This window comes from Anabas testudineus, chromosome 15, assembly GCF_900324465.2.
Source record: "Anabas testudineus chromosome 15, fAnaTes1.2, whole genome shotgun sequence".
Lineage (NCBI taxonomy): Eukaryota > Metazoa > Chordata > Actinopteri > Anabantiformes > Anabantidae > Anabas > Anabas testudineus.
The window spans coordinates 2,732,298-2,758,596 of NC_046624.1; the positions used below are offsets into that span (position 1 = coordinate 2,732,298).

General features: G+C 42.0%; 2 protein-coding genes across 8 annotated transcripts in view; one reads left to right on the forward strand and one right to left on the reverse strand.

Annotated features, from left to right (window-relative positions):
• Window positions 1–15,857, reverse strand: part of LOC113159612 (regulating synaptic membrane exocytosis protein 1-like) — a 69,053-nt gene extending 53,196 nt beyond the window's left edge. For 6 of the 7 annotated variants that reach the window (XM_026356394.1, XM_026356393.1, XM_026356392.1 and 3 more), the window contains exons 1-2: window positions 15,394–15,857; window positions 11,836–11,910 (exon numbers count right to left, since the gene is read on the reverse strand). In XM_026356394.1, coding sequence (XP_026212179.1) covers window positions 11,836–11,910; window positions 15,394–15,554 — 236 coding nt within the window. In that variant the 5' untranslated portion in view covers window positions 15,555–15,857. The remainder of the gene's footprint in view (window positions 1–11,835; window positions 11,911–15,393) is intronic. The other variant, XM_026356396.1, reaches the window with a different exon arrangement.
• A 2,523-nt stretch (window positions 15,858–18,380) lies between these two features.
• Window positions 18,381–23,149, forward strand: asrgl1 (asparaginase and isoaspartyl peptidase 1). The gene is made up of 7 exons (XM_026356563.1): window positions 18,381–18,457; window positions 19,365–19,588; window positions 19,748–19,890; window positions 19,986–20,140; window positions 20,656–20,777; window positions 21,691–21,801; window positions 21,906–23,149. Exons 2-7 carry the CDS (start codon window positions 19,402–19,404, stop codon window positions 22,124–22,126), a joined length of 939 nt encoding a protein of 312 aa, XP_026212348.1. The 5' UTR covers window positions 18,381–18,457; window positions 19,365–19,401; the 3' UTR covers window positions 22,127–23,149.
• Window positions 23,150–26,299: the final 3,150 nt, after the last annotated feature.

The window sequence follows — 26,299 nt, forward strand, 5'->3', positions numbered from 1 at the left end:
TGGAAGCAACAGCCAAAGGTCACAGAGAGAGGTCACCTGCTGCTGCAGCGCCGCAGGATTTACTTCCTGATCCAGAACTCTTGCTGTGTTTGTCCCAACCCGTGATCCTGATCACACCCTTATGGAGTTGAACTAGTGTACAGTGAGGGCTTGATATTTATTGTAGCGCTGGTTGATAATGTGTTGTTAATGGTTAGCCTTGAAGCTGGCTTCAGTCTGGGGATTTTGGTGTTATTCTAGATGAGCATGACAAGTTAGGTTTATTTTCTGTTGTGATTTTCTATTGTGATTATATATATTGTTGCTTCAGATACATATTTCTTCATGATATCTGGCTTTAATCCAAAATAGCTTTTATCTGTATTAGGGTTAATAAATCCATGCTGGCTGGATGCAACTACCCAATATGAAATGCATAGAGGGCCTCACCGCCTTCCCTCATCCCTAGTACGGCTCATCTCTCTCTGTCCTTTTTGTCACTTTGATTATTTCCACAACTCTTTCCAATTCTGATGTGCTCTGCCTCGTTCTAATTTAGTTTTTCTCTTTAATTCTATCTCTGGCAGAATTATATTGCAAATAACAGCACAATGCAACTTTATTTGGTACACCACATTAGGAAGGGCTATGTTCAGGTGCACATACTGTATTTGGTATAAGAGACATTTAGCATCATGAGAATTCACTGTTTATCTCACAAGCATCTGCACAAACTTTACAGAGTCGTGTAGTATGTAGTGTCTTGGTGCAGTTTGTCACTCCCATTGGTGTATTTTGCAACGACTACTATATACCACCTAAAATCTTCAATGAAGGCTTTATTTTGCACCACCACTGCCAACATACCCAGTGTTATAGTTAGCATAGTGTATTCTGAATGAGTAGCGCTTCAGCAAAGTACATCATACACAGTACTACAATCTACTATGGATACATGTATAATTTTGTATCCTCTTTAGTCAACATAACAGTAGGCAACAGTGTAATATAAATGCTGTTTTGTGTGTGTGTGTGTGTGTTTAAACAGGAAATGTTTTTGAATATGTTTGTTCCCACAAATCAGTCATCAACCATCAAATACTCTCTCACAGGTGAGAAAGTAAAAAAAAAAGTCTTTATCACATCAAACAACAGTGTCGGGAAATGTATGGAGGGTGGTGGCAGATCATTATGAGGACAAGACAGATGGAGCAAAAGGAGGAGAAGGAGAGGCAAGAACGAGCGAAAGCGTTCACACCGAAATGTGCAGCGTGAGCTCATTAAGAAAGTGCAGAAGCATATTCAAATGTAGTAAGACACAAGGTGAAAGCAAAGTGAGAATTAAAGCTTGGCTTTCCTGTGCATAACGCTCACACACAAAACATGCAGTGCCTTTACTCTTGAACTCTTAAATGAACCCTTTGTGTGCGCCTATATTGACTACAAGGGAGAAATTAAAATAGAACTCACATGTAGAAACAGCATTTACATAAAGTGTCACATAATTGAGCTGCATAGCGCTAACAAGCTCACACACATAGACAACTAAGCTTTGTCCATAAGAATGTAAATTAAATTGCATTACATACACCGCCAAAAACAAGGAATGCTCATTTAATTTGGTGCCGAGTTGTCCATCCATCCATGGATCTGTTGCTGGGAGAGAGAGAAGGTACATCCCGGAATCCTGTCGCCAGTATCAGACGTGGAAGTCACATTCTTTCTTACACTGACTAATGGAAGTTGAAAATGAGTTGAGATCATTTCATCAGCTGTAGAGCAATGTTTTTATAAAGGTCTAAGGATCTGTCTATTGCTGACCTTTGCTGCAAAAAATCTTTAATCTAAAAGTGTGACTAAATCATATGCCAAGTGGGGTTATTTTTTGGCAGTGGAGAGGGAATTAGTGTAAATATGCAAATGAAATTACACCTGAGATCTACAAAATATCCATTTTAACAGGTTTGTGCTAACGTGGAGTGCACGTTTTGTAAAGAAAGTGGACAGATCTGCCAGTGAAGTGACAGAACTATAGAACTACAAAAAAAAAAAAAAAAACCCGCTTAACAGATTGACATTTTGTTAGTGCTAGTGGAGTTATGTGTCAGTGTTTCAAGATAAGAAGTGAAAAAGAAATTGGAACCTTGTAAAAGTAGGTAGGTGGCAGAGCTGCTGTGTTGGATTGCATCGGATGGTACGGGTGTACCTAATTAATTGGCCAACGACAGTCTAGCGTCTATGGCCATTGTAATGAACTATTGAGAGAATCAGTAGAATAAGGTTTGTAGAGTGAGGAATAAAAAGAATAGAAAGGGGAATAAATGGGGCCTGAGAGGCACAGAGGAGCTTCAGGTCTCACTTTATAGCACTGTGACAGATGCTACGATGCACCGTAACTCAAAGCTGGACAGCACACGGACCTTTGCCTGGCAAGGACAAACGAAGAGGACACACACACACACACACGGGCGCATGCACGCGCCCACACACACAAAGCTAAACATCTGTCTTGCAGGGATATCCCTTGTTGGCATTTTGCCTCCGAAGATTTTAACTTTGTTGAATGTGCTGTGCTGTCAAAAACCCACTTTCCTTTTCATCCTAAATGAAAAGCTCAGCAACAGAATGCACAAGCAGCGCTAACGAACTTCAAGCACGTGAAGCTTTCAATTTCACTTTCAAGTACAGTTGGATGGCGGTATGGAAAGGACGTTCATGTAGGTCACTGATCTTTTAATCTCTTCACTAGGTGGGCTACATCAGTGCACTGGCTGACGTGTTTAATGCATCTATTGTAGATTTAAAGTGGCCTCTCCCTACCTATGTGTATTGTGCTTCACCTCTTGTGCATTTATTGTTCTATTACCTGCAGTGTTGTGCGTGTCTCATTTTTTCAGTGAACAGGAAACTGAACAGGTCAATCTTTATCCATTCATTGGATGTGTGGCGATTAGGGACTGTACAAGGTGTAGTCAACCCTCACAGATTCTTATTCCAATGTGTAGACGTCAGAAAAAATGAAAATGAACATGAACTTTCAACTCTGTACTACTAAGACATCCTAATTCTGAACCAAAATTCATCATTGCATGTCCACTCCTTCTCACCTTTCTCATCTTGCTAATGACCTCCCAGTTACTGCTGCAGGCAAAGCTTCCTTTCAGATTCCACAATTATACTCCAAAATGGTTCTGCATCTCTCTCTCTCTCTCTCTTGCCAGAGCCTGGATGAACCACTCAAAGCATTTAGTTTCATTCAAACAGCTCAAAAAAAAAAAAAAGTTAAAGACTCCCCACCCTGCTTGGCGTACAGTAGACGTGTCCAAAAATAAGGCAGATAAAATAGTCCTTCAAATGTTGAGTGTCAATACCGTGGCTAAGCCAAACGTTGGCACTGCCCCTCTCCACTCTTGGACTTTCATAAAGCAGGGTGGCATCAGGGTTGGGATTGGGAGCCAGCTTCGGCCCTTTTCCTGTAGTGACTCAGGACTCTATGGCTGAGTATGAGTCACTGCTCCCAGTTCCTGGATCGATATTCAAAAAGCAGGCAGACATGAATCAAATAACAATGAGTCAGTGTCAGAGAAAATTACCTTGCAGCCATTTGGAAATTATGCACACCAACTCATTCTGATTTGCTCTCCAGCACTTATTTTTAAAGTAACTTTAGGCCTTTGTTTAGTCCAGAATGAAGACATTCAAAAGTCAAAGATTGATTCTGCTCTTACATCAGTGTGCCGCCCGGCATCTTCTCCTCCTCACCGCAACTTCCTCGGACACCTGTCTTTAATCTGGTCTCCACACAGACACATGCACACACACAAACCGGCACACACTCTGACTGTAGAGGAGCCATCCACAAGATTGATTGGAAGTCATTCTGTATCCTATAATAGACGGGTATTAAAAAGTTTCCTCCCTCTCATGCTATTTGTGAAATTGAATGGAAGGTAAAAGGCATGCCAGAATTAGAAATGGCTTCTCAGATTACAGAAAGTGCATGTGTGTGTGTGTGTGAGAGAGAGAGAGAGAGTGGTGTGTGTGTGTGCGTGTGTGACAATAAAAGAATTTTTTTGCATGTAAAGAAGATCCTCCTACACTAACTTTAACACCTTACTATTTGCAGAAAATACTTTATCACTTTTAATGGCTGATAGAAATAGAGGTCTTATGAAACGAGTCAAACACACAGTATCAGGTTACAGCCAATTGACGACAACGTCAAATGAAACGATGGCCCTGAGGTGCCATGGGTGAGAGGCAAAATGAGACACATTTTGTATTTCTTAGTCAGTTATGGACATTATGAAATTATGAAACTGTAAGAATCAATTTTATTTAAAATGCTCCAATAGGACAGCTTCAGTCTTAGTGGACATTTTCATTTTAAACAAATAGGCTAAAAGAATTAAAACTACAAATTGGTACACATCAGTTAGTTTACCTTGAAAATACATAGTACATGTAAAAAAGAGTACTGCCTAATGCATGTGCATGCATATAATGTGTAAGTGGTACTACATTTCAAATAGACGTATCATTTCAAAGTCTGCACTCGGTTTGATAATAATAATGAGTACATGTATTTTAAGTTCAATTTAGCTGTGTACCTGCAAATACTCATTGAGTCCTTGTAAATGTTTATGCTAGTATTGAAATTCCTTTCAGGCATTCCTGAGGTATTGCATCTGTTATACCACAGTATAAGTAGTATCTAATCTGAATAATATTATTGACTTAAAATTATGGCTGTGCATTGGCAGGAATCTGGCAATACGATATGTATCATGATGTTGAGGTCACGACTCCATATATTGCAATTTTGTGAGCAGGGTGATCATTTGTGATTTTTTTTTTTAATCTAATTTTAGGCAAAAATAGTATGAAGAACACACCACCATGCATAAATTCAGAGTAACACAAGAAAAAAGGAAACAGAACATACACAACAGTGCCATCTAGTGGTGTGGGGTTTAAACACAACACATAACAGAAACACTTTCTTCTTTGAATCTTTGCAAGTAAATTATATAACTTAAGTTAATTATATAACTTTATTAATTAACACAGTTAAACCAGTGTTTTGAGAATAAATCCAGTATAATAATACACAAAGCAACTAAAAGTAATCAGAGTTGGACAGTAGTGAATTTACTCTCTCTCTGAGTGTAATAATAATAATAATACTGTTATTATATTAAGTCTTAACAATGAATGCTCTTCTCATTTTTGATGTCTCTAATAAAATGAGCCTTCCTCCTGTGCTCACCTCTCCATCAGCGCATATATGTGCTGTGCTGTGGCCTGGCTGCTCACCATATGGCAGCAGGGACACGGAGAATCTCTCGCTCTGTAGTTTTCTGTGCCAAGCTCTGTTGTTCCTCCTCCATCCCTTCCGCTCCCTCACTTCCGTCAGAGAACTCAGCACGCTGAGCAGCTCGGGTGTGCTCTCACCTCCCCCACTCCCTCCATCCCTGCCTCTATCCTTCCACCCTTTTCCTTATCTCTCGCTCGGAGAGAAACGAGTGACATTAACATTACATCAGTGATGTCCTTTTGAGGCATGAGGGTTTAAGCGTTTGCTTAACAAAAAAAGAAAACAGATTAGTGTTTTGGGAAATACCAACGGAGAGGGAAAAAAAAGGGATGATTCATGCCAATACTGACAGTTGTGGTTTAATAGGCAACAGCACGAGTGATGCTTCTTAGCTCAGCAAACCAACTGTATTCTGCAATTTTCTCCTTCCTCCTCATTTCCTCCTCTACTCTTCTCACCTCACACTTCCTCCTCTTTCTCTCAATATACTTCGCTGATGGTCACTCCACCCACTCACTCTTTATCCTTGCTCTTTCCCTGTTTCGCACTCCTCCTCTCTTTTCTCTTCAGCGCCTTCCATAATCTTTTCGAATGCCACTTATCCCTCTATCAGGACACGTGCCTGCATCAATATCATTCTCGTAACTACTACTGTGTCATCACCACTTCATCGCCGCAAAGCGAGCATCAGTCGAGATAAGTTCTCCCAAAGAAGGGCCGTGTTTTCGCTACCGACTGTTTTTGTTCAGAGTGGAAGGTGCGCATGCCAAAACCACAAGGCACAAAAAAATATAATCAGACCTACGACAGACACATTTGTGGTTGATGTGCATAGCCGTTAACCACATTCAGCCAAAGGGCTAATCGCAACATCACTGTTCAGTAAAAGAAATAAATGTAAAAAGGAACATATTGCAAACAAGCAGTTCATTATCATTATTTCATGCACATTTCAGTTGAATTTGCACGTGTGAAACATAAATACAACAATCTGAATCTGACTAAATCAAATCAGGATTGAGCCTTAAGCCGTGTCTGCACTGAAAGTGCAGCAGCAGGCATTATAGAAAGTTTCATTGAAGGTTTAATGTGCTCGCCATACCAGCATGTCATCTTGGTGTGCCCTGCACTTGTGGCCTGAAAGGTGCACAGCAGCCAAATTAGCAGACATTTAAAGTTCTACACCAGTACATCCCATTACTAGGGTGGACTGGGGTAAGTGGTGGCCCAACAGTCCAGGGCCCAGGAGGATGTTCATAAAGTCTTTGGTGTTGGACAGTCTGTGTAAGATCCTGCAATAGCTGTAGGATGATACCATTTAATTCAAATTAAGTACAAGAAGAAAAGTGCTTGAAAAGACATGCTCTGTCACATATACCTCATTACACTTCAGGCACACACTAACATACAAACACACACAGACACACACACTTATAATTAGACAAAAACCTGTGGAAGTCTATTTTTGGATGCCACTTAAGACAAGATAAAGCACAAAGGAGAGAAAGAGCGCACGACATACGGAAGGAAAGAAGAAACCGAGCTCCAAGAAATGAAAAAAGAGAAATAAATAAAAGAACAAATGATAGAGGATAAAAGGAGAGAGTGAAAGAGTGGGAGAGAGGAAGGGATGAAGAGATAGAGAAAGAGAGAGAGGAGTGACAGATGGAAAGAACACCAGAGCCAACAGCAGAGCTAAGTGGGTAGTGCGCTCCCCAGACAGCACTCCATATGGCCTGGCAACGCCATACACAGCCAGGCCGCACAAACACGCATATACACAGCCAGGCCGCACAAACACGCATGTACACAGCATGTATGCACACACACACACACACACACACAGCATTTATACACACACGGATACCCAAATACTCCTCCACACAAATAATCAAATTCACAAACATAGGAAATATTTACAGCCCCCACAAGTGCACACGCAGCACGGAGTGAGGGGGGAAATATGAGAGGACGTCACCTGTCAAAAAAAGAACAAATAAAATACCATCACATGTCATGTATTGCTTTCCTCTTTATTAACCTCTTCCTTCTTTACATGATTAAATCTTGATTTTTACTGTACAAATATTAAATTTTACATTAACAATCTGTAGCGGCTGGCTCTTACAGATCCAAGTTGGAATAAATAGTTTTAGATTTTTATATAACTTGAATGTTCAGACCTTTGGCCGTTCTTTCGTACCCAAAAAAAGCACAATACTGTACAATACACTGTAAAACATTGCACAGGAAAGTAGTTGAATTAACTTTCTTGTTAACTTATTATGAATATGTAAATACTAATTTCAAGTTTATTAAATTTATAACGTGTATTTTTTATTTCCAGACCCCTTTACAACTTCTAAACATGAGTTGTTCTGCCTTGGGGTCTTTTAATTTGAAATTATGAGTTGAACGAATGAGCTGCAGAGAGTTCATGCAACTTATTAAAAGAAAAGTTTGTAAAGAAACTTGCTAGCTAACTTATTTGTGACAGTGAAGTCTGATGGGGCAAAATACAATGTCATTCAGAACAGATACAACTTTACATTGGGCTTTGCTTAGTTAGTTATTTCCCGTGCCACTGTCATGTAGGGCAGCAACAATTTACATAGGGAGGTATGAATGTATTGTTTTTAGTGTTTGAAAATAGCGAAATGTCTAAAAGGCTGAACTGGAGGGTTGACCACTTTCCACCAAGGTGGAGGTAAAACAAGGTGACGTTCCCTTTCCCTCTCATGTCCACAACCAAGTGCAGCACTATGGATGCTTTTTAGAAGAGACTTCCCAAAAGTGAGCTGTTATACCCATCAAGATTCGCTGGGCCAAGACTACACAGAAACACAGAGACACAGTGTTCTCAAGCAGATTGGGGGGGTTGTTGGGATGCATCGGGGAGGAGGCTGCATTCATTCAGCACTGATTCAGATACTTTCACCTTCACACAACATACAATCTGAACCAAGGGGGTAAAGTTACTTCTGTTGAAGAGTCCTACAAGTATTAATAATGATTCTAAATGTAAATAGCTCAACGTCACTAGTCTTTTAAATAATGTTTAAAACCTATATGATGAACTGACTATTTAAATTCCACGACTTGTCGGACTTTAAGGGAGGTAGCAGGTATTCCCAGACCTCCACAAATCACTTGGTGAGTACAGTGTAACTATTATTAATGGGAGAGATGGGCAGTTACACAAAATGAAGATCCGAGTTTTAATGTGTGGAATTGAATGAGCTGACAATGACATCAACCTCAGATCGAGTCCACGTGTGGTCACACGCTATCAAGTTTTAAAATCCCTGCTACTTTCTTCTGACTACTGTAACTGATAATCCATTCAGAAATATATATATATATAACCAGTCATTAAACTATCTGAGACATACAGGAATATAACTGAGAGTGTGTCAGGTCCCTGCTAGAGCAGAGACTCGTGGGGAGACCAGGATAACAGCCAATCCCTAAAGGAAGTGAGGAAATGACTCCTCGCCAGTCCCAGAGCTCACCGAGTTACTACGGGGCTGCTGAGCCATCGCCATGGCACCCTGCTAACAGGGGACACCTGGCCAATCACATTCGGTGATGTGATGTGTAAACATCCTTACACAGCAGTGCATCCATATTGCACTACTGTGCCTCGCAGAAGCATGGGGATTCGCCGTGGAGACGTAGGTAGCCGGAGCGAGGACAAAAATATCCTATACGTCTACAAAGTAACGGCACTTTGTTGTAATTAGAGTCTGTTGTAGCAGTGTAATGAGGCCAGACAAGCTAATTAACCCATTCAATCTCATGATTTCTCATGAATCTATGGCAACAATATTTATTACAGTTGTAATTACCATTTGCAAAGGGTCTATTAAATGAAATCCATTACAGTCAGGGATGAAATGAGTCAACGCTGTAGTAACACTGCTAACCCAAATTACAGTGTTACTAAAATACCAACTTTCAGGGGTGGTCCTTCATGAGAACATACCCAACACTGACACTAACAAACAGGACTTTATGCAACATTATCGAATCTCATTTGAAAGTCTTTGCATAGAACGACTGAACGCAGCTGAAGGATTTTACACGTGCCCCAACAGACCAAGAAACTTCAACAATTCCTGGCCCTATTAAAAGTTGAAAAACCCCTAAGGATCCACTCAAAAGTACACAGTGGTCAAGTTTAAAAGAAGCCTTTTTTTTTTTTTTTTTTTTTTAATCTTACAGTGCTTCCAGACTGCCAGCAGCTCAATCAACAGCTCACCAGAAGTCTGTTCTGTCTCTACTGAGCCGATCAACCTGACAAACGCTTGGCAGGAACTGACTATCAGCAGCCAGGTTTCCCTGCCCACTTTATTTCCTGCAGACGTTACAATAATTCTGTGAATAAACATTATGCCTTGATACACAATTGACAGTTGATGTCTGCCATCAAGGGATTCCCTGAGACTGAAACGAGCACAGGAATGACTAATGTTCTCCGTTATGAGATGGTCTATTGTATATACTGATATGGTTGCTTAGGTTTATCAGGTTGCATTTTCAACTAATAATGTTGGCTTTACCAGTAAATGGCTAGGTAGATGTTTCTTCTTCTTCTTATGGGTTAAACGTGACAGAGAGAAAAATTCACTACTGTGAAATGAAGAACAGACTACGCAGAGTTACCAACACAGTAGGTTCCATCCAAAAAACCCACAGCCTTTTGGGTTATAGGGTAGGACCTATCATCAGACATCAGACAGACACAAAGCGTATATAGATATTACATGTGTCCCAGTTCACTGACAGTGATATGTGCTGAATAATGTGGCCAGAAAGGCACAGATTGTATAATGTTCTAAATGGGGGTCATATTGTGGGATTCCTCTGAGAAGCAGATGTGCTCCAGATGACACAGATAGAACATAAACAAGCCTTTTATCCTTAAATCACAGTGTAGCAAAAAAAAAAAAAGAAAGAAATCACAGAATATAGGAGTCACTGACTATAGGTCGGAACGGGAAAAAAGGTGGTTTGGATTAACATAACAAGCACTTTATTAAGGTTAGTCATTGTGCTTATAATGACAAATACGTATATCAGTTTGAAAGAGGAACTTCCTGTGTTCAAGTTCAGTCTTTTACTACAGCTACAATATGGAACTTTTTTCTCTGTCTTTTTTTTCATCTTAATGTGGATGTTATGGTTGTGTGTGATAAACTGCATCACAGACTTTGCATCCGATAAAAGCCCAGCTTTCCTGTCTGCCACGTCAATAAGCGTTAAAGACTGTGGCACCCGGTTCTCAGTGGTTGCCCGTTGCTCCGAAGGAGATGCTGGTGAGACCGGATTGATCTGAGTTTTCCTTTGCTGTCACTTTCTGTAATAAATAACCACACCTTAACCTCTTACATATTATTAATTAGCTGGTTCATAATGCAATGCTGCAATGTTGCTTGGGACTTACAGACTTTATAAAGGCCAAGCCTACTGTCACTATTGATTCAACCATTCAAATGCCACAAAACCAGCTTGCACTCTAACACTATAGTCTGATTTATGCTTCGTAGGTTACACAAGTTTCAATGATGGAATTGTTATAATTTATAATTTATTCAACCTCGTTCTTCCACTGTCAAAACTGCTCCACATATGACGATCAGTACTAAATGTTTGCAGACAGAAGTTGTGACATATGACAAATAGCAATGGCCTTTGAAAAAAATGTGTTGTCCAATTAGCAAATCATAGTTACCAGACGGTTACAATATGTCTATTTGGTTGGATCTTCTGACCATAATAAAAGTTGTTACTAATCCCACCCCAGTTCACGTAATATTCCAGATACAACAAGAAGAGGCTCAAGTGAAACATGTCACACTCACACACACACACACACGATGGATGTCATTCCTCCAGACGAGCAGCTTGGCAGAAAAACAGAGCAAACTTTGAGACACGCAGAGCATCTGATTCCAGTCTTAGTCAGCAAGCCTACAGAGGAGGACCATGACGAGGCTCTAATAGAATCTGGACTGACTTATCAGACTCATCGTGTCCATCTTTACAGCAGAAGCTGGTCCTGTACGCTGATAGATGACAGAGAGAAACCTGGCTCTGCGCGTGCGTGTGTGTGTGTGTGTGCGTGTTTGTTACTGGATATAAAAGGAAAGAGTGTGCACCTGCTAAAATTATTTTCACTGACACCAACTGCAGCATGTTTCCTAAATATAAATCTAAAAGTCCAAATGAGGTGTTTGTGCAAAGCCGATCCACTCACAGTCTCCTACAAATTGTTTAATAATGGCTTGAGTCACACTTTCAAAAGACGAAAGTTTCTATTATGCCGTTGACTCATCCAACGTGTAAAATAGATTTCACAACAAAACACGGATGTGAGGCTGAAGAACAGACTGCCAGCTCTTTGGAGGCTGCTTTGAGCCGCTGAGATAAAATGACGTGAAGCTGACGCAAAAAGCAAACATGGACAGCCATTTTAAGCTTTTTAAACTTTTTTTTGGGGGGGGGGCAGTGTTTCATTCCACGTCGTCACGACTCACCGGACGTCGTTTTGTTGCGGAGGTTTCTTCTGCCCGACCAGGTTCACAGTTCTTGCTTGGATAGGCTTCTCTTCTCTGAAACACACAAAGTTTGAGAGCTCCAGTTAGCGCAACACCTTTCCTCTTGTCTGATGACTTCCTTGCAGTTTCATATTTGGTTTATTTACGTTTCATCTCTTCAGTTAAAATCAACAGTTAGCAAACAGAAGTCAGTAAAACAGCTTTCATATGTCCATATGTGTCTTTTTCTCCTAATGTCATTGTTCTAACTCCAGAAGAGAGTTCTTTTTAAAGCGACATCTACTTTGTGTCACCTGATTTTGAATAATAAAGCACTCGACCAAATGAACCAAACTAAAAAGGAAAACAACCTAAATGCAAATGCTTTCAATATGTCGGCTGGCACATTGACATTGCGATTCAAAACTACCTCATCCATAAACATGAACGGCGGGCTCAGATCAGTCTGATCACAGAGACACAGATTTCCCCACCAACGCCCCCGCTCTCTAAAACAGGACGTCTTTTTTAATCGTCAATCCTGCAGATAACCCTCTCGTTCCTGAGACACCTCAGGAACGGTGATATCCTGACATGACTAAGGTTCATATGACACAGGTTAGGTTTTAAAAAATCCACTGTGACAAATAACATAAGTTCAGTTTTTATTAAAATGAATAGAAGTCAACAGATGTCTAAAATGTTAAGGAGATGGATTTAATTATATAAAGCACTGCAGCGTGTGAACCAACTACAATAAATACATTTGTTTTTGTTTTGTTTCTGTTTTTGGGCAGTGTCACCATAAAGATTCAGTTTCCATCAGGAGTTACACCGATTCACACTATTGATTCTATTTTTAAGAGGAAGACAAAGAATGAGTCTACTATTACACATTGGAGCAACATACTGATGTATCAAAGTTAAAATTATGGCATCGTATTGGTGTATGAACGGTTCAGGTCATTGCTTGCTAAGGTTTTATTTCTTTGTTTTGTTTTGTTGATTTCAGCCTGGAGAAAGTCACTTCATGGAGATGGTGGGACACTCAGCAGCACGGGGTGGGATGGTTGTACGCTGCTGGGCTCTGAGTACTTCCGAAATACGAATGAACTACAATCTGTACTGTCTCTGAACGCCTCACACGCAGTGCACTAGCGCTGCCTTTACAAAGACAGTGTTACTTTATTAATGTAAAGCCTCTTTTAACCAGAAGCAGGGCGGCAACGGAGGCGAGACTGTGGACATGCGTATCACCGTCTTGGTTTCAGATTTGTTGTGCAGTGGCAAAAAAATGTATGTGAACCTTTCAGAATTTCATAGTTTACATTCACATACTTTTTCTTGTGCCACTGTATCTTGCTTTGTAGCAGGATGTGCTACACATTCAGTCATTCAAATAAATGCCTGCATGCATTATGTTTTTTTTTTTTTTTTGCTTTCATTTAGATAAGCTAAAGTGGAACATGTGGGTACACTATGTTTCCTGCACAGCTGTATAGGAACTGTGTGTTTCTGTCTTCAAGGTGAGGGCAGTGACATGCAGTGACTGTATACTTGCTCTATGTGAAATAAAAATAAGCGGCACGTGAGCATATGCATGAGTGAACTACTTGCAGAGAGTAAGCCTAGAGTACATTCAGCCGCACACCACGCTTTTCATGAAGTGATTGCAGTGCAGTGCAAGAAATGACTTCCACTGAGTTTCTGGTTTCATCAGGCCGGAGTCGGACAGAGGGCTACTCCGGTGCACATACCTTGGGTGCTTGTGACAAACATGTCATACTGATGAATTTGCATGGTTATTTTACAGTGAGGGAATTCTTATCACTATTCATTCACTGCCACTTAACAATAATAAGTTACTTAACCATTTATAATCTGCTTTTTTATTGAGCTTTCAATGGTGGAGTACAGCACTGAAACAGAGGCTAACTAGTATATCTAATTATAAATTGTTTACCCACACTAAATCATTGTTCTAATGGCCATATTATATAGAGACATATGCCCACATACGTCTACTATGATCCAGAGAGCGAACTGATGGTGGTGCTCATAAGAGGAGTGTATTCTCTGCCTCTCTGCATTACAACCCACACTTCCCTACTGCTAGTACACTCACCATGCATGTATTAGTCAACCAGTCTGCAGCTTTTCAGCGCAGACCCAGTCTTAAAGACACACACACACACACACACACACACTTGCTCTGCTGTGCTAAGGCAATCTCCATCCAAACGGTGATGAGAGCAAGCAGCGCTGAAGCCAATGTAGGTTAAAACACATATGTGCTGACAACCTGCCTCATTTGCAGCCGCTACAGCATCGCAGTACGACTGAATCCACAGCCGCTAATACGCTCCTGAAAATGATGCATAGCCACTTAGAGCTGGAGCTTCATATTGGACATTTCCTTCTTTAGATGCAATGAATCGATCTTCCGTTCCAGTGCTGGGCTATCAGTCCACGCAGAGGGCTTAAAATAGAACAGGGTACGTAAAGCTTGAGGAGTGCCTCGCTTAGGTGGGCCGCTCTCTTCTGTTTGCCCGTCTATGTATGCAGCTCAGTGCAGACCAGGCAGAAAACATGAGAGAGGCATTGTTTCAACTTGATGTAGTTTCTGGTCCCGGTGGGGGAGTGACGTGGGTTGATTTCTGCACTGATGGCCGTGACAAATACTGTAAATCTGGAGAAGCCGTTCCCTCCACGCATGTATGGAAGGCAATCCAGATGAGGAGGAGATGGACGCACACAGTGAGCAGAAGTCACTCCTGATTCAACATGACATTACACAGGCACTTTTTCCCTCCCCTGCTATAGGCCTAGTGGTTCTCTAACAGTCTGTGTGATGTCTGTTGCGAGAGCACTGGCCTACATACAGTGCATAAGGCTGGGAAAGGCTCAACCGCACCCCAGAGCTGCGAACAGCAGCTGTTGAGATGGATGCTGCATAGATAAAAGCCAACAGGGAAGGTTTTATTACTCTTCCCGATGCCAGGCCCTCCGTGAGGCTCCTGAATTGTCCTGCTGTGTCTGTCAGCGGAATATTTCAGGTGAAGTCCAAATAGAACTGAGTCCAGATTTGGTGTAATTGGTCGTAATGGAAAACGAGTTCTTATTTTTCATCTGGAGTGGAGTACAACACTCTCTCCTGAGCAAGTTGCACCTGACCCACCGTCCACTCACTGAGTCGCTCTCAGGAGCGGCGAGAATCTGCACACGGGAAACCTGCTCTAACCTGACCTGTGCACGATGTCTCGTGCACGGAGCTCGGGCTTATGTGAGCCTTTAAGTGAGGCAGGATGTACACACACACACACGCACACACACACACACGATTAGATAGAAATGAGTGGAGCAGCAGTCATGATGCTCAAACATTTGACCCATAAGAAGGAACAGAGGTGGATGGACTTCAGCAGAAATAGCCCAGGCCGAGTCTCTCTCTCTCTGGACCCCTCTCTCACACACACACACACACACACACACACACACACTCACACTCACACTCACACACACACACACACATCTATCTTTCTCTTCTTTTTTTCTTACTTTAACATGGCCTCCTCCTTTGCCTCCTCCTCTTTTTGCCGAGCCAACACAGCCATGATGATCTTCCTCTCCTCCTCGGTCAGATGGCTCAGGTCCGGCTCCGGGATGGCCGGGGCGACCGGTGGGCGCGGGCCGCCCCGAGGGCCCACCGAGGCGAACATCTTCCCCACCACCACCGCCTTCCCTCCCCGCCTCCTCCTCTTCCTCCTCCTCCTCCTCCTAGCCTCGGTCGCGATCACGGATAGAAAACCCGCTGGCGGAGCCCACGGATCACGACATGGCCCACGGACAGAGCTGCGGTTGGAGCGACTGATGCGGAGTTCCCATGGCGGCGGCGGGGGGCACCCAAGGCGGCGGCGGCGGCGGCGGCGGCGGCGGCAGCAGTGTCGCTGCTAGCTGCGGTAGTAGTAGCGGCGATGGTGGTGATAGGGCTTCGGTTCCCGGTTGCCGCGTTCAGCCTCACCTTCTCCCTCTTGCTGCTCCGCTGTCTTTGCCCCCCACCCCCCGCCCACCGCCCGCACGCCCGCCTCTCCCCTCCACCACCTCCGTTTCACGGGGAGCCCATCTCTCCGGCGGTCGGTCGGGATGATGGCACGCAGGAGAGGGGGAAAACTCGCGTCCTTCCTTCGGGCCAGGCAGAGAGGGAGGGGGGGCTGAAGGCGGCTCGGCTCTCCGCTCGGTCCGGTTTGTGCGGGGCGAGGCGGCGACTTCTTGTTTTTTCAGCGCCGCCGCTGATGCTGATGCTGATGCTGATGCTGATGCTGATGCTGATGCTGCTGTCAGGGAGACCGAACCGTCAATGGGACCGCAGCCCCTTATGCGCGCTCACTTCCCTTGCGGCGGGAGCGCGCAGCCCTCATTTGAGAATGGGGGCTCACCACTCACCGCTAAGATGCGCGCTCACGCCGGCCTATAGCACACACAGGAAATAAAGGATCCTACCAGGGTGGATGAGGGTTTTGCACTATGATCATCATCAGTGTTTAGATGTTGAAGCCTGATTCAGAGTCTATTCCTTCATGTACACTAAACATTATTGTTTAAGGGATTTTAAAATGTACATCTCTTATCAAAAGTACAGATACAGGCAACTATGAGTGTGTTAACAGACAGATCCTGAATTAAATTACAGCTTAAGGTGCCTCTGCAGTTGTAATAGTAATAAGAAGGATTAATAGTTTATTAATTAAGAAGGAATCCTTTAACACATGACATTTAGCATTTAATGTAAAGGCCTTTACTTTCCCAGTTCAAAGGTTAAAACTGGGGTTCATAAGTAATGGATCGATGAATAGGTTACTGAGTATTTAACACATTACAGTCACATTACATTACTGAAATTGTAAGTTGTGTGTGCCATGGTACTTTAAAGGGTTCAGTTCAACTCCACATTTGTAATGTAACTACACTAAGTCTGTGGAATAACAGCATAAGGCAGTCCGTGCTTCTACTAATGATCATTTCAGTGTGCAGAGAACAACAGAGAAAAGGTAGAACGTTTTGCAATGATCAAGAACCCTGCAACAACAAAGACAAATTCAGAAGAATGTTAATCTGATTGGTTATTATGAGAAATAATGAATGCTGGTCCAAAGAACCATTTTCTAGTACTGTATGAAACCCTTCGCTGTTAGAGTGTATACTCTCTCTTCCTCCTCCTCCCCCCTCCCACCAATCATTGCGTGTAAGAGTGACGTGCATTCCCCCTTTTTTCTCCTTTCTACCACCCTCCCTCCCTGTGTCTCTCTCCCTCCTTTACTTCCTTCTGTCCTTCCTCCCTATAAATCCATCCAGCCTTCCAATGTTTCCCATCTTTCTCTCTCTCTCTCACACACACACACACACACACACACACACATTCGTCGTGCTGAGAAACAATGTGAAGTGAGCCTGAAGTTCACCACACAGTCATGCACATGTATAGCTACAGGGCGACATGTACAGCACGTCGGTGCAAATCAGACTGTATGAAACAAACTCGGTTATTGTGTCACTAAATGTGGACACAGATTTACTTTATTAAGCTATTTTTTAGCAAAACCCAAGTTCTGACACGTCTAAAATTGTTAATTTATGAATGCGATTTGGCTTAGAAACTAATAACATTTCTAATAAGACCATGGATATTTTGAAAATGCAATGATAGTGTGAACTTGAAGTCCCTAAACTCAACACTGGGGGGGATTTGCAGCAAAATGGTCAGCTCACTAAGTGTGGAACCAGTGGCATGTTTACAAAGCAGCCAATTAACAAAAAATGACAAACTTGGCTTCGACCAAAAGCCATCGTCATCATCATCATCATCAACAGCATCATCTCCTAACACACCCAAAACAGCACACAATTTCCTGAACATTACTTCTTGTACTTACTTGACTAGTTCAGCAGGTCTGACTCAGCCTAAAGGAGGTTCCTAATTGGGGCAGCGGTGTTCTGGGAGACAGCCAAAAAAGTTTACACATCCTACTGTCTCATGACAAGAACAGGCCAGTGCAATTACTGTGCAGCTGCTTGCATGTAGTATTCAACTTAACAGTCTTAAATACCTTTCTTATTATAAATTCAGTGTACATATAATTGTCCCTTCTCTCTCCCATGGGTGATAAGATAAGATAAGATAAGATAAGATAAGATAAGATAAGATAAGATAAGATAAGATAAGATAAGATAGACTTTATGTATCCCACGATGGGGAAATTCTTTTGTCTACAGCAGCAAGGTGACATTAAATAGGACAACAGTATAAAAAGTATAGAGTGGTCAGCATCAATATTAACTACACAAGAAAAAACAACAAGACAATTAAATAAATAATAATATAACCAGTTAACACCAGTATAAAAACAAATGACAGAAACAAAAACAGACTGACAAAAGTAACTGACTAAAAATCAGACTTTGCTGATGTGTGTCACGTCATTATCATCACGGGTGTCTTCACGCTTAGGCAGTGTATTTTATTTTGAAGGGACCACTTCCCGGAAATACACAGCGCCTCTATACGTCGCTGTGTATGTTGGAGACGCGCTGACGGACGGAGCTGCGATCAGGTGGAGCTGTCAGGGTGAGGAAGCTGCGTTTCTAATGGTCGCTGCCCGGGTTTGGCTCGGCCCAGAGAAGCCGTGCTACATCTACATTATGCCGGTTTATTGTCTGTGGGCTCCGGCCTCGGTTCGGCTCGTGTTAACTGTTAAACGTCTGTGCATTAGCTAACCTCCTGGAAACTAGCTTAATGTTTGGCTAACAGGTTAAATAACAACACGGTAGCTCGTTAACGTCCATTAATAGTTCGTAATATAAGTTTATATATAACTATAACTATAACTTTATAAGTTCTCATTTGGTAGATGTACTCTGTTACTACAATTTGGTTAATGGAGCTATATTTGATCTACTATACAGTGTAATTAAGTTGGAAAATGTGTGACAGAGATCATTTTAAAAACAATAAAAGGAAAGCAGATGATCAAATGATGCCTTGGCTATTTATTTGTGCAGTCAGACAAAATACAAGACAGATGTTATGGCTGTTCTTCTGTTTTCCCACTGTTTTAAGTTTAGGAGAATAAAGTGAAATATCAAACTGCTAGAAATGATTGTAAAAGAAATGAAGGATAAATATATATAAAGATAATAACGCAGTCCTCAGGTGAAGTAAGTGCAAAGTGGGTGAAGATGAGCTTTTAAGGTTCAGAGGTCATCAGGAACAAACATGTTTAACCTGGAGATAAGGGTTGTCACGTCGTGTCTTGTGTAATTCAGAAGAACTGAATGCTGCTTCCTTGCAGTGCATAGTTTGCAGAGTGATACGGATTGATCAGCAAGACAGAGAAGGTTCATATGCTAATTCAGACATTTAGACATTTGTTATTCTAAGCTGTTGCTGTCTGATTAGCTGCTCTTCACCACAGTCCATACAAGTGATGAGACTAAGAACAAACAAATAGTGTTTGTTTGTATTTTGTCACCAGGTGGATTTTAGTCTGATTGCACCTTAACGTCTTTGACATGTTGCCCGTGGTGGTCATCCATGGAGGGGCAGGTCACGTCCCAAGAGACAGGTCGGATATGTCCATTTCAGGTGTGTGCTCAGCGGCCCGAGCAGCGTACGGCATCCTCAGGGGAGGGGGTAACAGCATGGACGCGGTGGTAGAGGCTGTGATCCAGATGGAGAATAACCCTACCTTCAATGCAGGTAAAACAAAAACAAACCACATTAACCAAGTGCAGCTTCATATGTCAGTAACTGTATTGTTAAGCGTCCAGCAGCGTGCAGTGGAGTGCAATGGGCAGACTGCTGTGAAATATGAAATTCTTTGTCCCCAGGTGCAACATTCTATCAAATATTTTTCAGGGTGTGGGTCCGTGCTGAATGTCAAAGGAGAGGTGGAGATGGATGCCCTGGTGATGGATGGGAAAACACTGGCTAGTGGTGCCGTGTCCGCTGTACGCAACATAGCCAACCCTATTCAGCTGGCAAGACTGGTGATGGACAAGGTGCAAACCTACCTAGAGTAGAGGAGGAACCGTATTTGAGGCTGTGATGTATAATGGTTGGTGTTGATTTTCTTGATGTTTGACCTCTGTTTCAGACCACTCATGCGTGTCTGACAGCAGAGGGTGCCAGTCAGTTCGCCCGGGCCATGGGCGTCCCCGAGGTGCCCCTACAGTCCCTCATCACAGAATACGCTCGTATGCGCTGGCAAAAAAACCTGGCCCACGATGCTAACCCGGTGGAGAGCCAAATGTGAGACTGGAACATCAGTAACTTTTTTTTTTTTTGTTTTAGGAACAAGCAAGAAAGCACAAACTAGCTAAATAAAAATCAGAACTAAATGCAGTGGTATTACCCCACCTTGTTTGAGAGTCATTTGAGAAGTCAAGGAATCCTTTGCAACGGACAGAGTAAATTATGGAGGAGGAGCGTTTCCATCTTTGGATGTTTTGACAGCTTTTTGTGCTGGGACTCTGGGTCATTATTGGAATTCGCTGTTACCACTGTGAGTCCCAGCTGCACTTCTGGAAATATGTTTTAGAGTCATATTTGAAGTCTACAGGGAGTCAGGTCTTTATAATCTATAATTGTATATTGACAACACACTTTGGCCACACCTGTTTGTTCAGCTGACAAACGTTAAGAAATCTTTATTAATGCTCTACGCCAACACATGTTTTACTCAATGGTCACATTAATGCCAACGCTGCAGCAGCTTTCTGAAGACTTAGACTGATCGTCCTCTTGCTGCCTGTTTTGTTGTGTAGGGGGAAGATGGGCACAGTTGGAGCTGTAGCTGTCGATCGTGAGGGCAATATAGCCTGCGCTACTTCCACTGGTGGATTGCTGAACAAGATGGAGGGACGGGTGGGTGATACCCCCTGCATAGGTCAGTCTTTGCTCATATACAGTGTGAATGAAAGTTTTATAGCCTGACCTTGGTGTATGAACACAATGAGTCATTGTTCCCTTTCTATGCCAGTCTGACTTTTGACCATTAACTTCGACAATAAAGAAAACACAGTCAATTATTAACTAAGCGTGCTTTTTACTAGCTACAAACTTTACACTGTGCTCACACTTGTTGAACTGCATGTGATTTGTGGGTACTGCATGTTCTCAGGCCTGTTGTAGATTCAGGTTTAGTAAACGGCAGCATGTCAGCCCTGTGTAATCTGTCATTATCAGTAAATGGGTAAACAGGCATGAGCCAGTGGCCAGATTAGAGCCTCTGTCTCCCTGAAACAGACAGAAATGAAACAAAGGCTATTGACTCAAAAGTCAGTAAAACTGAACAATTCATTAAATAGTTCACTGAATATTCAGCTCAGTTTTATTTATACAGCACCTAATAACAAAAGCTACACAGTAAGGTCGAGACCATACAGAGTTATAGAGAAGAGCCCAACAACTTGAGCAGCTTCCTTTAACAGAGGAAACTTCCAGTAGAACCAGGCTCTGGTGTAATTATGGGGGGTTATTCTTCTCCCCCCTAATCAGATGGCTGTGAAAGAACAAACTCTGACAGAGCAGAGAGCACCAGAAGCAGTATGAAGTTTAACAGTTGAGTAATATAATGCTGATCTGCTGGCCACATTAACTTTATAAAGTGATTGTGCAGTAGTCAGTGCTGTGGTTACAGTTTGTTAATGCTGCCCCCTTGTGGCTAAAGATTTTGGTAAACTGCTGTGTCCTCTGGCTTCAAGCCAACGTGTCTTTGCCGCTCCACATTTCAAACTGCCTTCATATGAATAGTGAAATGATGATACTGTCGTTCACGTGATGCTCTGTGTGTGCGTCAGGGAGTGGAAGCTATGCTGATAACAACATAGGCGCAGTGTCTACTACAGGCCACGGGGAAGCCATCATGAAAGTTACACTGGCGAGACTCATCCTGTTCCATATGGAGCAAGGTAAAGCACAAGCACATGTATTTATCACATTTCTCTTCCTCACTGCCGCCCTGACTAAATCCTTCTGCTGATTTGCAACCACATTTATTCTCTTTTGTTCTCAGGTCAGTCAGTAGAGGCTGCCAGTGATTTGGGCCTCGCCTTCATGAAGTCCAGAGTGAATGGGCTTGGTGGGGTGGTGACAGTGGATCCTCAGGGCCATTGGGCCGCTCGCTTCTCCAGCCTGCAGATGGCCTGGGCTGCTGCCCAGAAAGACACTCTGCACTATGGCCTCTACACTGGGGAACATTTCACACAGAGCATCGATGTTCCTAATCCACACTAACATAAAGTACACATGGGAGGATAGTATAAATACAAGTTAATATTTGAACCTAATAATTTGTACGGCTGGGACAAAACTACACTGAAATGAAAAATCTAAGTACTGTGTGAGAACACAGTGGAAGGTGTTGGTGCCATTGTGGAATAGATTCAGACTTAAAAATCTCAGGAGAGTAAAAGTGCTTCTGTATAAAGGTGTTAGATAGGTTGATGCACCTCAACATCCCATCATCATCTCAATAGCTCCATGTTTACGTGTGGATGTTCTGATTCCACCAACAACTAAAACTTCAGATTCTGAAAGTGAAAGTACTTTTACTGAAGTACTGTAATTAAGCACAGTTTTCGGTACTTGTACTTCGTTCACAAACACTTTAATGCTACTTCAATACATTCTTGTGATCGCTTCTGTGCATTTACTTAAGCAGGACGTTTAACGCACCACTCGTAGTTTTCTGGCTGAACATGAATTCTTCTTCAAAACTGAACATGTGGCACAGTCATCCTAACGAAACCAAAGTCTCAGTTGTAGTATTTTCCACCACGTCCCGGGACCCTGTCAGTCTCATCAGGTGTGATTAAACTAGTGATAAATGCTGCAACTGTGCTGTTTCATTATGTCTAACTTTGAAATTGCATTTAAATATTTGTAGTTTCACATTTTACCATCATGGTCATTACACTGAGAATCTTGCACTGTCTTTGTATTTGTATCTGTATCTGTAGCTGACATTGATGTTTGCCAGTAGATCTGGAATTTCAAATTAAATTCACTTTTATGCACTAGCCTGAGTACTTTCAGTTTTAAAAACGATTATTGTATTGACAGTTTAATGTATATTTTCATCAATATAATGATATCGTCTTACATACGTCATCCAAACAATGATAGCGTTGATAAATCCTTGGTATGTTTTACATTACTGTGAATCACTGTCATCATGAAGCCAGTGTTTGTTTGTGACATTCTGCTGATCTGATGATGATTGTGTGAGGAAACACTGTTGACAATTTAAAGCTTGAACTATGTGTGTTTTGTGCTTCATTTCCCTTGTTAAATGGTGTGTACATATGATGTGCTGAACTGCTGACTGGATTCATTGCCATTTTGGATCCACTAGGTGGTGCTGTTTCTACACAAATTAACAACGCAACAGTGCTAAATGCTTGAAAAACAACAGTGTGTGTTGACAAGAAGCAAATATTCATATCTGCATATCGTGTTTTCAGCTGGGCTGTGGTGAACTGTGACACGTTTAGCTCCAGAGTTAAGATACAGGAGAGGAGCCGGGTCAGGTGACTCCACCTCTTCACGTCCTGTCGTCATGTCAGCACAAAGGGTTAAAACAGAGAAATATGATATTAGGAAAACTCAACAGCTTCTTAAACCAAAAACAAAGTGTGGTTTCCAATTTGAATAAACCTGTGTGGTACCACAGGATCACCAGAGATGGACTTTTCAGTCACCAGTGGAGCAAATTAACCACAACAAAAAGAAAAGAAATCAGATTGACATATACAGTTTATTAATTACGTATAAATGATCAAAATCACCAGTCAAGTTTTCCTTTCCTTAATCCTACATTAGAAGCTATGCTTTCTCATCTGCTTTCTGCCCCTTCTGACTGATCAGGGGAATTTGATCTACAGCCCCCCCCCAAATCTCACCTCTGCTGTGCTTGCATTGTCATGTATACAAAACACATTTGCTTAGAAACACTACATCTCCTCACTCCATCTGGTTTCTCCAGTATTACAGTGTGTACATATGCAAAAGTCAGTGTCTCCTTGTTACTTCTAGTGAGATTTAGTTGCTTTCACTGACTTTTCATTCCACCGCTGCTGATCACGTAGCAATTACTAATGCAGATATAGTGCAATAAATGCCTCTGTACCTGACCATTGTGTGCGTGTGTCATGCCCCATTTGGCGATGACATCAGTGTCCGTGTGTGTCTGTTTTTTCCTTGACTCTATGTATTAACTTTATAGATTCACCAGTCAGGACACTGTAGTTAGTTTTTAAATGTAACTATGAAAGAACTAGTAATTACTGTGCAGTACACCTGAGCCGGCAGCATATTGGTGCAGAAACATCGTGTTTACTTTTTCAAATATAAAACACCAAACATTACATTACATTGCACAGCATTAAGAACAAATGCGGAAAATTGCCATTTTAAAGCTCCAGTGTGCAGGATGTACTGGTGCTGTTTAGTTATAGAACGTGACAGAAAGCTTTTTCAGCATTTCCACCATGTGCAGTAGCACCACGTATCAGCCTTACACCCAGGTGCACGAGTTACAGCGGCTCTGGCTCTGCCAGTGCGCCAACATGCACTGTATCAAGGCTCTGGGAGTGGCGCAGCAGAATGAAACACAAACAGCATTAACATTATTAGTTGTCTCACGGCGTGTGTGAAACATCTGCAGTGCAATCACAAAACCTGCCTTCAGGAACTTAGTGTAAAATACAGTACGTTCCTGATGGTGTGAAGGCCTCAGGATTGATCCGCTTTGAAATCAGGTGTAATATTTGAGTCTTAACTCTGCAACCTTGCAAATATTGCTCACAATTCATCATGTTGTCATATTAAACAATGCCCTTCTCAAGTCCAGACGACATAATATTGTTTCACTGTGTTTTGGTAGTCCTTTAGGAACTCATCAAAAAGGTGCAGGTGGTGTTGTCTTAGCGCCACAGAAATGTCCTCTGTTAGGTTGACTAATGACATCATCATCGTCATTATTCCTCTTATGCTTTGTAAGGTTTACAGTTGTGTTCGATGTCTGAAATATAATATGTATTATATGAAATGTTTCGCTTTTCTGTGATCCAACCATATGTTTACTATAACTTGCTATAAATGGTGAGTGAGATCCTCTGTAGGTCACTCCTCCCACCACTGCTTTGAGTGTCAACTCTCTTACCTTGTCCCCACATCCTTAGGGTGCTTTGAGTATAAACACTTACAGTATACTTCAACACAGCGGTATTTTATCTGCCTTCAGATCCAGATACCAGGAGATGTCTGTTCTAGTTTGCACTCTAAACAAAGCAATAAGGAGGTTAGTGGAAAAAGCAAACAAGAAAAATGGGTGACTTAAGGTTGAAAGCATTTTACAGTATCTGTGAGAGGAGAGCTTTTATGCTTCATAGCGAGGAAAAGCTGCAGCGAAAGGGAGCACATTTGTGTCAGTTCTCCCTTCTTCAAGGGGCCAGTTCAGGGTTAGAATCTGGGCTTGCCCAGGGTTACCCAGACAGCACACAGTGCCAGGACAAAGGAATCTCAGCCCTGAAGGTTGAAGGTTGGCCATGGGAAGTGTCACACTGGCCAACATGGCCTTTGTTTACTTACAGTGTCATGGTTTTCTGCATTAATTTGTTATAAAATGTGATCTGATCTTCATCTAAGTCAAGAGTATTAATCTAATGTGCCTAAAACTTTAACACAAAAAAATGGGATCTTTTATGTCTTTATTTAGAACAACAATAAAAACCTATAATTATTTAGGTGCCACCGTTGACTCCAGACTACTTCAAGTCATATAACTTATGATGTTGTGGCAAATTACCTCTACACCTGGTTATTTTACATCCAGTGTAGTGTAACTACACTAGTACACACTGTGCTTTATGATTCTGACTGGGTGCTCTGGAATAGTCCAAAGCTATGTCCTTGGTTAACTTTATTTTTTAGCTTTAAACCTGTAGATATTGGTGGAATGACAGTAAATACATTTAACTAGTTTTACCAGAATACCAGTTTTTACTTTTACTCTTCTAGATGAACACACACAAAATATAACGTCCTTATATCCTGAAATGAAGCTGACCCACAACATTTGAAAAGTTTATTCAAAATCCCACTGGGATTTCACCATTGATCTCCTTCACCCAGTCATCTCTCTCCCTGCTATGCTGTGCTACAGTATGTTCCACCATGCTCTGCCCAGTGTTTCAGCTAGTTGTTATACTGACATTACGTTCGATGAGAGCCCTCCATAGCCATTGGGTATCATTTAGAACAAACATTGTTCCTGATTTGGAGTTGTGGGGCTATAGTAGATCCAGTAGAAGATCTGATTTTGGTTCAATTCATGGGTTAAAAGTAAGACTTTCTGTATATGAGTATGTACAGTAGCAAAACATGTGCCCCTTTACATAATCCACC

Bases quoted from the DNA above. Each gene is read 5' to 3' on its own strand.
- asrgl1 (XM_026356563.1), top strand. From the start codon at position 19,402: ATGTTGCCCGTGGTGGTCATCCATGGAGGGGCAGGTCACGTCCCAAGA. The intron at 19,891-19,985 runs GTGCAAACCTAC...CCTCTGTTTCAG, and splicing joins CAAGACTGGTGATGGACAAG to ACCACTCATGCGTGTCTGAC. The intron at 20,141-20,655 runs GTGAGACTGGAA...TTTGTTGTGTAG, and splicing joins AACCCGGTGGAGAGCCAAAT to GGGGAAGATGGGCACAGTTG.